We start from the raw sequence: 11,945 nt of genomic DNA on the forward strand, positions 1-11,945 counted from the left end.
TCTTCTTGTGCTAGTACCCCCCAATAGAATGGGGTTGCTGAGCGTAAGAATAGACACTTATTGGAGACTGCACGAGCTTTATTATTTTAGCACAAGGTTCCAAAAGGCTATTGGTCTCAGGCAATCCTCACTGCATCATATCTGATAAATCGAATGCCATCTAAGGTTTTGGGAATGAAGACTCCATTTTCGGTTCTTTGCCCTCATCTCCCTGTTTTTTCTCTTCCACCGAGGGTCTTTGGGTGTGTATGTTTCATACATGTTAAGGATCCAAAGAAGATAAAACTGGATCCTTGAGCTACAAAGGGAATCTTCTTGGGTTATTCTCCTACTCAGAAGGGATACAAGTTGCTGGAAAATGTGGGGTTACTGGTGCAGATCTATATTTGGTAGTTGTGTAAAAATAGAATTGTATATATTCATAGGATTGTGGAAGGATTGATTTAGAAAGTTTTTCTTTCTATTCTTGTACTTTCTATTTTCTTTTCTTTTTATTTTTTTTCTCTTCTTTCTATTTATTACAGTAGCTTGCTGTATAAGTATGCCGATTGGCAATAGAATGAAATACATCAGTGTTCTACTATTCCAAAACATGGTATCAGAGCTCTAGGTTTGTCAACCTTGAGATTTTTTTCGGCCTTTATTGCTAGTTTTTCGTGTTTTTCTCTTCTAGCCTTCAGTGTTGATCTGTAACCAGAAGTGTTCTTTTATTCTCCTTTGTTCTGGCCAGTTCTTCCCTCCTTTATTCTCCTTTCCTACTGGCCTTATTTTTCCTCCATTAACAATGTCCGACATGACGGCAACAAGTGCTCCCGTCCAAACCGATGAAGAAGCAACACATTCTCATCCTCACACTGGTGATTTGCAGTATATTCAGACAACATATAGACTGAATGCCATAACTACTTGAAGTGGTCACAACTAGTGCGTACCTATTTGAAGGGAAAAGGAAAAATTAGTCACCTTCTTGGAACAGGGCCAAAGTTGGGAGAGCCAAATTTTGATGCTTGGGACGAAGAGGACTCCATGATTATGTCATGGTTGTGGAGTTCAATGACACCCGAGATCAGTGATACTTGTATGTTTCTTCCCTCTGCAAAGGCTATTTGGGATGCTGTCTGACAAACCTATTCCAAAGCCCATGACGCTGCTCGTGTCTATGAGGTCAAAGTGAAGACAGTGGCGGCCAAACAAGGGAGCAGAAGTGTTACAGAGTATGCAAATTTGCTGCAAAATTTATGGCATGAGCTTGATCATTATCTGGTTCTTGAGACAAAGTGCCCTGATGATGCTGTGATCTTGAAGAATTTTATTGAAAGAGATAGTGTGTATGATCTTGAAGAATTTTATTGAAAGAGATAGTGTGTATGATTTTATGGTCAGACTGAATGTTGAATTTGATCAGGTCTGAATACAAATTCTTGGCAAAGAAGAAGTGCCTCCATTGAATGAAGTCATAGCCCTTGTCAGAGCTGAGGAAAGCCGCCATGGAATCATGCTTGAGCCTAAAGATCCCGAAGGCTCAGCCATGGTGGCAAGGGGAGGAAGTTATAGTGGTTCAAAGGGTGAGAACAATCACAACTTGGCTCGTGACACAACTACCCGTGACTCTAACGATAACCTCTGGTGCACCTATTGCAAGGAGCCCAGACACACAAAAGATCGGTGCTGGAAACTTCATGGGAAACCTCCCACATCCAGCAAGGAATGGGAAAATCGAGGAGTTTCAAAAGGAGTTCAACAGGCCGATAATGTCTCCACAATCCGCAGCAAAAACACTCAAGTCAAGGACCATTTAATGATGAAGAAATTGAAAGGCTAAGGAGCTTCATGAAATCCATGAAACCAGGAAGTGGTTCTACCTCCTTTGCTCTCTCAGGTGAGTCTTTATCTCTAGGATTACATGCCTCGGCTAGTGTTTTTCCATGGATTCTTGATTCTGGAGCTACTGACCACATGACACCCTCTTCACTACATTTTCTCACCTATACACCCTGTCCTAGTAATAGAAAAATTTCTGTTGCTGATGGTTCTTTCACCACAGTGGCAGGGATTGGGAATATTCAAATTACTCCATCCCTATTGCTTAAAAATGTGCTTCATATTCCTAAGTTATCCACTAGCCTTATCTCTATACATAAACTCACCCAGGATGTGAATTGCAATGTTGTGTTCTTTCCTTCTTACTGTGTATTTCAAGATCGGGTTTCGGGGAAGAAGATTGGACTTGCTAAGGAAAGGGATGGACTCTACTACCTTGAAATAACCAACAAACCATCTCACACTGTTATGCATGTCACACACGAGTCATTCTTATCTACCTCCAATAAAGATTTAATTTGGCGTCATCACTTCCGTTTCGGTCATCCTTCATTTCCTGTTTTAAAAGCAATGCTTCCTTCCTTGTTTAAAGGAATTGATGTTGAAACCTTTCATTGTGATGTTTGTGAACATGCTAAGCACAAAAGGGTTTCTTTCCCAATCAGCAATAAAAGATTTTAAACTCCTTTTTATTTGATTCATTCGGATATATGGGGCCCTTCTCAAATTCCCAACATTACTGGTTCTAGATGGTTTGTCACCTTTATTGATGATTGCACTAGGGTCACATGGATCTTTCTTCTTAAGTCTAAATCTGATGTGGGTACCATTCTTTCCAACTTTCATAACATGGTCCAAACTCAGTTTGGTGTGAGAATTAAAAGGTTTCGATCTGATAATGCTACAAATTATTTTAATCAGAATTTGTCCCCATTTTTTCAGAAAGAAGGCATTGTGCATGAATCCTCCTGTGTTAACACTCCCCAACAGAATGGGATAGCTGAGAGGAAAAATGGCCATCTTTTGCAAACCACCCGAGCCTTTCTCTTTCAAAACCAGGTGCCAAAACAATATTGGGGGGAAGCCGTCCTTACTGCTGCATACGCCATAAATTGACTACCATCTAAAGTTCTTGACAACCGAAGCCCAATACAAGTCCTTTCTCAATTCTACCCTGATATTTGAACCTAAAATAATCTCACACCAAGAATTTTTGGCTGCACTGCCTTTGTTCATGTCCATAATAAGGGAAAATTGGATCCACGAGCAATCAGGTGTGTCTTATAAATGTTATCATCCAGCCACCAGAAAATTCTACACCTCCATCGATGTCACATTTCAGGAGGGACAATCCTTTTTTACTCAACCTTATCTTTAGGCGGAGCCCTCATTAACAGAAGATAAGGCCTCGGATCTACTCTCCTTAGATGTATTAACCTCCTCATAGTCATCCAACCGTCAAGAATCACATCCCTTTGAGTCACAATCCTCTAAGCCCCATATTCCCGAGTCTCAACAAGAGTCAAACAACCCGACCATTGAACCAAATTCGACACTGTTAACCCCACCAATGATGTGCAAGATGATGCGAGATATATGCAGGTTTACTCTAGGAGAAGAAATCCAGATCCTCAACTTGTGCAAGTCCAAGATTCAACTCCTAATCCTGGAATAGAGGGATATGCAGAACCTGAATCTGCACCTTCACAGTCTGAGTATGACCTACCTTTAGCCAAATATGTGTCGTTCCAAAGATTCTCTATATCCCATAAAAGTTTGCTAGCCAGCCTTAACACCATTCCAATTTCTAATACTCTAGCCGAGGCACTTTCTAATAAGGAGTGGAGAAAAGTCATTAGAATGGAAATGGAGGCACCAGAAAAGAACAACACATGGGAAGTTGTGGATCTACCAAGAAACAAGAAGATTGTAGGTTGTAAATGGGTGTTCACAATTAAGTTCAAATCTGATGGGTTGTTAGAAAGGTACAAAGCACGACTGGTAGCCAAGGGATATACACAGACTTATGGGGTAGATTATCAGGAAACTTTTGCCCCAGTAGCTAAAATGAATACAGTAAGGGTGTTGCTGTCTTTGGCTGCTAACTATAATTGGGATTTGCAACAGTTTGATGTAAAGAATGCATTTCTCCATGGTGATCTAGAAGAGGAGATATACATGGACATTCCACCGGGTTTTGGAGAAGGCATTAAGGGGAACAAAGTTTGTAGGTTGAAGAAAGCACTATACGGCCTCAAACAATCTCCAAGAGCATGGTTTGGAAGGTTTACAAAGGTGATGCTTTGTACAGGTTACAAGCAAAGTCAAGGTGACAACACATTGTTTATCAAACACACAGCCTCAGGGGGAGTTACTGCACTATTAGTCTATGTGGACGATATAATCGTTACTAGGAATGATAAAAAGGAGAAGGAAGCATTGAAAAACTGCCTTTTCAGAGAATTTGAGATAAAAGACTTGGGGAGACTAAAGTATTTTCTCGGAATTGAAGTTGCACATTCTAAACAAGGCATCTTTATCTCTCAACAAAGGTATGTTGTTGATCTTTTGAGAGAAACGGGAAATATGGCATGTAAACCAACTTCCACGCTTATAGATCCCAATCATAAACTTGGAGAAGCCAGCGAGAATGCAAGTGTAGACAAGGAGATGTTCCAAAGACTGGTTGGAAAACTCATTTATCTTGCACATACACGGCTAGATATTGCATACGCTGTAAGTGTAATAAGTCAGTTTATGCATAATCCTATAGAAGTTCATCTGCAGTCTGCTCATCGAATTCTGCACTATTTGAAAGCCAGTCCAGGAAAAGGAATTTTATTAAGAAGAAATGGGGGACTGGCTCTTGAAGCGTATACAGATGCCGATTATGTAGGATTTCCAGTAGATAGATGGTCCACTTCCGGTTACTATACCTTCTTGGGAGGAAACTTAGTCACTTGGAGGTGTAAGAAGCAAAATGTAGTGGCTCGGTCAAGTGCAGAGGCAGAATTCAGGGCTATGGCACAAGGAGTGTGTGAATTACTCTGGTTGAAGATAATTTTAGAAGACCTGAAGATTCCACCAGAAGAGCCTATGAAACTATATTGTGATAACAAGTCAGCCATCAATATTGCTCACAATCCTGTTCAACATGACAGGACGAAGCACGTCGAAATTGACCGACACTTTATGAAAGAGAAACTGGACAACAAGTTGATTTACACTCCCTATGTGTCTACAAAAGGACAACTGGCCGATGTACTTACTAAAGGGCTCAATAGTATAAACTTCCGAAGAATTATAGCCAAGCCGGGAATGGAGGATCTCTATTCATCAGCTTGAGGGGGAGTGTTGGAAAACGTGGGGTAACTGGTGCAGATCTATATTTGGTAGTTGTGTAAAAATAGAATTGTATATATTCTTAGGATTGTGGAAGGATTGATTTAGAAAGTTTTTCTTTCTATTTCTTTCTTTCTATTCTTGTACTTTCTATTTTCTTTTCTTTCTATTTTTCTACTTTTTATTTTCTTTTCTTTTTATTTTTTTTCTCTTCTTTCTATTTATTGTAGCAACTTACTGTATAAATATGCTGATTGGCAATAGAATGAAATACACCAGTATTCTACCATTCCAAAACACAAGTGTTATGATCCAGTCACCAGGAAAAGATATGTCACAAAAGATGTGGTGTTCTTTGAGTCTCAATCCTACTTTCAATCTTCCTCGGATCCTCTTCAGGGGGAGACTAGTAGGATGGAAGAGGAACCTCTAGTTGATTCTTCTATTCCCCATTTCTTTATGCCCCTCTCTGCTTTGGATCTTCCATCTTCTCCTCTTGACCCTCCTAGTTGTGGTATCCCAGGTGAATCTAGTGAGGCTCCCATTGGTCCAACTACTACTAGTGATGTGGAAAATGTTACTAAAGGCTCCATTAGACAACAGAAAGATATCAGAGTTACCTAAAATAGAAGGAAGAAGAGCCTTCCAACTCATGACAGCAACCAATTGGACTCAGATCAACCTGTCTCAGTAACTCAAGGTAATCCTATCAATTCCTAGTTATTGTTCTTTTGTGTTTGCTCTCTCTTCTGTGCATGTTTCCTACTAGGTCCTCTGAGGCTGTGTCTGACCCAAGGTGGAAAGAGGTTATGATTGAAAAAATGAAGGCCTTGATGAAAGCAGGGACTTGGGAACTAGTAGATCTACCAGAAGAGAAAGGTACTGTTGGATGCAAGTGGGTGTTCACCGTGAAGCATAGGGAGGACGGGTCCATTGAAACATACAAGGCTAGACTCGTGGCAAAGGGATTTACTCAAAAGGAAGGAGTTGACTTCAAAGGAACATTTGCTCCCGTAGAAAAACTCAACACTATCAGAGTCCTACTCTCATTAGCTGCAAACTTCTCGTGGGAGCTTCATTAGCTGGATGTGAAAAATGCTTTTTTAAATGGTGATCTACATGAGGAGGTATTCATGGATCCTCCACCAGGTTATGAATTTGGCAGAAAAGTGTGTAGACTGAGAAAGGCACTATATGGCCTTAAACAGTCCCCTCATGCCTAGTTTGAGAAGCTATGTGGAGCCATGAAGAAAGGTGGTTATACTCAAAGCGGGGCAGATCATATTCTATTTATAAAGAAGAGGAATGGGAAACTTACTACTCTTATCGTCTATGTAGATGATATGGTAATTATTGGGGATGATAAGGAGGAGATCAACAGACTGAAGGAGGTCCTAGCTGCTGAATTTGAAATCAAAGACCTGGGTCAACTGAGGTACTTTCTAGGGATTGAAGTTGCTAGATCCAAAGAGGGCATCTATATATGTTAATGGAAATACATCCTTGACCTTCTACAAGAGACATGCATGTTGGGGTAGAAAGTAGTTTCTTGAAGAGAGAAGGAAGAGATAGGGAGAAGAAGAGAAGAAGAGAGTTTGAAAGAGAAGAGAGCAATCATGCTAGCCGCCCCCCTCACTTATTATTTATACTAAAATAATAGAACAGTACAAAGACAACTATGCCCTCATAGGGCGGCAAAACATAAAACAGCATATGTAACCTTCAAAAAACATAATAAAATTTGGACTCACATAACTGCTGTGGTCCCCACCTCCTATCTAACAACTAACATAAACATCTACTTAGAAAAAACATCATAAAACTAATTAATCTTCAACACAATAGAACCGGATCATGGTCTACAGGAGTCAGTGGGAGAGGACTACCCTGATAAGGAGAGATACCAGAAGTTAGTGGGGAAGTTAATTTACTTGTCCCTCACTCGTCTCAACATTGCCTATGCCGTTCATGTTGTCAGCTAGTTTATGCACAATCCCAAAATTCCTCACATGAAGGCTGTAGAAAGAATTCTCAGATATTTGAAGTCTTGCCCTGGGAAAGGGATTCTGTTCAGAAAAACAATAGAATTGAAGTTGAAGGATATACTGATGCAGATTGGGCTGGTTCTGTGGGTGACAGAAAGTCGACTTCAGGTTACTGCACTTTTGTTGGGGGAAATCTAGTTACATGGAAAAGTGAAAAACAGAATGTTGTTGCAAGGTCTAGTGCAGAGGCAGAATATCGAGCTATGACTCATGGTGTTGTGGAACTGTTGTGGCTTAAAATTCTTCTTGGTGAACTGGGAGTGAAGACTGAGTGTCCTCTCAAGTTGTACTGCGACAACAAGGCTGCTATCAACATTGCAAATAACCCAATGCAACATGATAGAACAAAACATATTGAGATAGACCGCCATTTTGTTAGAGAAAGAATAGTCACAGGAGAACTGTACATTCCTTAGACTCCCTCAGAGATGCAAATTGCAGATGTTTTAACTAAAGGGCTAACCACAATGAAATTTTTGGACTTACTGGGCAAGCTAAACATGATTGACATCCATGCTTAGCTTGAGGGGGAGTGTTGGTTTGGCTGATATGTTGTTACTCTCTTGTCTGGGCTGGGTATTAGAGTCTCTAGTTAATGGGCCTTAGTAACTGGGCCTAATTGTATCTTGTGTTTTATTAGACTGGGTGTCCCATCACTAATCAGGGGCATCCTGGTCCTTTCATGTAAATTATGTATTGCTCTTATATTAGTGAACAGGGCCGACTGATGAACAGTGCCCATTCGAACACATCAGACTCTCCTCTTTTCTTCTTCTTCCTCTTCTTCTTCTCAACTCTCTCAACACGCTCGTAAAGCAATAAACCCTTTGCCTACCGAACCCCCTTTCCTCAATCTCCTAGGTTGGTTCAGGTCAATTCCTCTTCAAACAGCAGATTCACACTTCCACAACTGGATCATTACCTTAACACGATTGAAGAATCACCTAGGAGAATTCCAGGCCAGTTGGCAAACTCCCATCACCTCCACTTTGCTTGGAATAAGAAATTACAACTGCCTCACAGGTCTGTTCACACAGACAAATTAATCGTGATGATTCCTCACCACGATAGAACCATTAGACCTTCAAGGGATACCCCTACAACATTCAAATTTCACAACTGGAAGGTTTAGACTTTAGACCTTCTGTTACGTAGTAGGGTCAGCAATTTACCATAACAGGCCCACCTACAACACCCAACAAATAATCACATCTGGTGAATAAATCCCTCGGTATTACAATTTACAGCCAAGGGAGAAGAAAAGAAAAAGAAGAGTGGAGCCCTTGATCAGATCAGTATAGTATCCTTTTGCAGTCCCACAAACAGAGGGGAGTCAAGAGAAAGAGAGGAAAAATTAAAAAAGGAAACTTTAACCCGGCCTGATCAGATCTCCTGCTCCGATACCATGAAGAAGACAGGTGGAAAACAGAGAACTGAGCCAAAAAGATCATGTGGGTGGCAGCCCCTCACATTATTATATTAGGGTGATCATAAAAGTGGGTAAAAGGACATATTTATCCCTGATTACAAAAGAAGAAAATAAGCAGTACAGATAAATGGCATAAACAACAATAACCATATTTGGTTTATACTATTCGGAATTTAATATTGCTCTTAGAATTTAAAAATGTTGAATCTGCATGATGGTTGCCCCTTGATTATTTGCCATACAGTTTGCGATTCGATTTTGGTTTTATATTCTTTAAGATGAAAATTTATCAAATGAAGAAAAATTCATTAATGTCAACTCATTGTCTTGTTCTTCACCTCCTTTGTGAAGGTATATTTGTTGCATTGGCATTACGTTTTGATGTGTCTAGAGGGAAAGAGAATCGGTATTTCAGAAGTGCATTTTTTGGATATACAGTTGGTTTGGTTCTGACAATTATTGTGATGAATTGGTTTCAAGCTGCACAGGTAATTTGTCTAGAGTATTTTTTTCTTCTTTTTTTCTGTTAAGTGTTTAAATTAATTTCTTTTGAATAGTAACCTAAACTTTATTGATCATGTTACATTGCAGTGCCTAAGCATCCTATATTTGGCCTAGCTCCTATTCGCCTCCCCTCTGCTTTTACAAGTTCTCATTTTGGAGAATCAAACCCCAAAAATCTTGAGATCTTCTTACTCCCAATTTCACTAATAAGTCATCTGCAGCCATCTTCCAAACTGGTGGCAGATCTAGGAATCCATTGGAAATTTGCATTCAGTTCTTCCAGGTGTTTGGTTTCTTTCGTAAGATGTCTGTAAGTCCAAGAACCCATACATTTTCCTTTTAAGCACCTCAAACAACTTTGAGTCAAGTCTTTAGCCACTAGTAGTCCTTGCAAGACCGCCAATAATTCTGCCCTTGCTTAAATTATTATTTGATTGATTATGTTTAAACTATTTTAGATTATTTAGAGAAGAATGTTAAAATTCTTCTAGAGAAATGTGCCTCTAATTTGGATGAATTCCATAATCATGATTGGTCCACATCTCCATGAAAAAAAAATCATGGTCTAGTATAAGCATGAATGTTCTTTCACTTTAGTGTTGAGCATTGTTTTACATCCCATAAGGAAAGAAGGCGATTGGGATTGACATTCATTATGTGTTTTCATTATCTTATTATTTTTTTTCCTTTTGCAATTTCAGCCTGCACTTCTATATATTGTACCAGCTGTAATTGGATCTGTGGCTGTTCATTGCATTTGGAATGGGGAAGTCAAACCGGTTTGTTCTATACACCTATATGGCTTCATCCGTTGCCTTTTGACCTTACTGATAGTCAACCTTTTTGGCTTTTTAATTTTAACTCGAATCTCTACTGCATATCCTATCCACACAATAACATATGCTGATGATTATTACTTAATAGAAGCTCTAACTTACCAACTTAGGATTCCCAGGAATGCAATGTTAATAATGGTAGACTATTCTTTAAACTATTGCAAGTATGCTAGAGAAATTCTTTATCTTGTTTTTTCTTTTCCATTTGTCATTGCAAAAGATTAGAGAAGATCATGAGGGATTTTTTGTGGGAACTGGGGGAGGAGAAAATGTGTCATCTAATTAGATGGGATATTGTGTTTAGAAGGAAGAAGAACGGTGGCTTGGGTTTGGGAAGGATAAAAGATAAAAATGTGGCTTTGTCAGGAAAATGGCTGTGGAGATTCCCGTGGGAAATAAATAAACTTTGGTCCAAAGTGGTGCTTAGCATTCATGGGCTCTCTGAGAATGGTTGGGACACTGGTTTCTAGCAGGGCTTCTAGAGCTTCACCATGGAAACCAATCCATAAGGTCATTCCGCTCTTCCTCAATCACATCAGGTATGACCTCAATGCAGGGAATAAAGTAAGGTTTTGGGAATATCTCTTGGTGGGTGAAAATCCCTTGAAGTCCTCTTTTCCCTTGTTGTTTGCTTTATCTTTTTTCAAAGGTAACCGGTCTGTCTTTGATTTCTTACGTCCTCCCTCGCTTTTGGGATTCAGGTGGAATCTGGGATTTTGGATAAATGTCAGAGACATAGATTTGATTCATGTTTCCAATCTCCTTCACTTGTTTGATGGAGTGCACCCTGACTCTAGCAGAGGAGACACTCGGGTTTGGACTGGTCATTCTTCAGGGGTTTTCAGTGTCTCTTCCTTTTTTGATGCTTTGTCTGTCCCACATTCCCCTTCAGTTTCTTTCCTAGTTAAAGAAGTTTGGAGCTGTCCAATTCCCCCCAAAGTTGGTGCTTTTTGTTGGGAAGTTTTCCATGGTGCAATTAACGCATGCAACATGCTGCAAAGACCTGGCTGGTGCCTCTCTCCAAACAGGTGTATCTTGCGCAATTCAAATGGTGAAACTGCTTATCATCTTTTCATTTTTTGTTCCTTTGCAGGTTATATTTGGGATAGGATATTTGTGTTTTTTGGTTGCAGGTGGACTAGTCTGAGTAGTTTGGACAGACTCTTTGAGTCATCTACCTTTAGGTGGCCAAGAAAAAAGGGGAGGATGCTTTGGAGATGTACAAGGGCTGCAGTATTATGGATGATTTGGGAGGAAAGAAAGCTAAGAATTTTCTAAGAAAAGAAAGAAGTGTAGAAGTTGTGTTTGAAGGCATTGTGGTGAATTTCTCAAAAAGTAAAAACAGTGAATTTGTTCTATGATTTTATTGTTGATGATTACTCAGAAAGTTGGGGGGGGGGGTGATTGCAGGTTTCTCTTCTTCCAAGAAAAAAACTTATGAAGCAGTGGGAGTAATAAGAAATGCTAGGGGAGAAATTTTGGGGATTCTCTCAGGGCCAATTGGGGAAGGGAATTCCACTAGAGGTGAGTTGGAGGCAGTGTTATACAGCCTACAAAAAGCTGTGGAGTTAGGCATTAAAAAATTGATAATTGAAGGGGATTCTAAACTGATCCTGAGTTGGTTGAGAAAAGAGGAAAAAGAGTTCCTGGTGGTTCAGAAATGAGATCAAAAGGTTCAGAAGACTGTCAAAATACATGCAAATATTAGTTCAGTGGATTCTAAGGTTGGCCAACAATCTAGCAGATCAATTAGAAAAACAAGGGTTGGAAGAGAACAGATTTTTTGGGCACGGTTGTAATTTTCTTAGCAAAATCCTGCGGTTTTATTTATTTATTGTTGTTACAAGGGTAGCCGGGACTGCTCGCTAATGTAAATTCTTTTTTCTATCTCGATAAAAGTTTCTTCTGTTTTACTGATAAAAAAATGCTTCATCAAAAGTTTTTTGTTGAACTGATCCGTTCTATCTA

General features: G+C 39.6%; 1 protein-coding gene across 11 annotated transcripts in view; it reads left to right on the forward strand.

Moving 5' to 3' along the window:
* Positions 1 to 11,945, forward strand: part of LOC148871786 (signal peptide peptidase 1-like) — a 112,142-nt gene that overhangs the window by 44,077 nt on the left and 56,120 nt on the right. For 5 of the 11 annotated variants that reach the window (XM_088971168.1, XM_088971171.1, XM_088971173.1 and 2 more), the window contains exons 9-10: positions 8,988 to 9,125; positions 9,843 to 9,920. In XM_088971168.1, the coding sequence (XP_088827294.1) occupies positions 8,988 to 9,125; positions 9,843 to 9,920 (216 nt within the window). The other 6 variants (XR_016107502.1, XR_016107503.1, XM_088971169.1 and 3 more) reach the window with 5 other exon arrangements.

This window comes from Nelumbo lutea, chromosome 2 (genome assembly GCF_056320005.1).
Source record: "Nelumbo lutea isolate HS-2025 chromosome 2, American lotus-T2T, whole genome shotgun sequence".
Lineage (NCBI taxonomy): Eukaryota > Viridiplantae > Streptophyta > Magnoliopsida > Proteales > Nelumbonaceae > Nelumbo > Nelumbo lutea.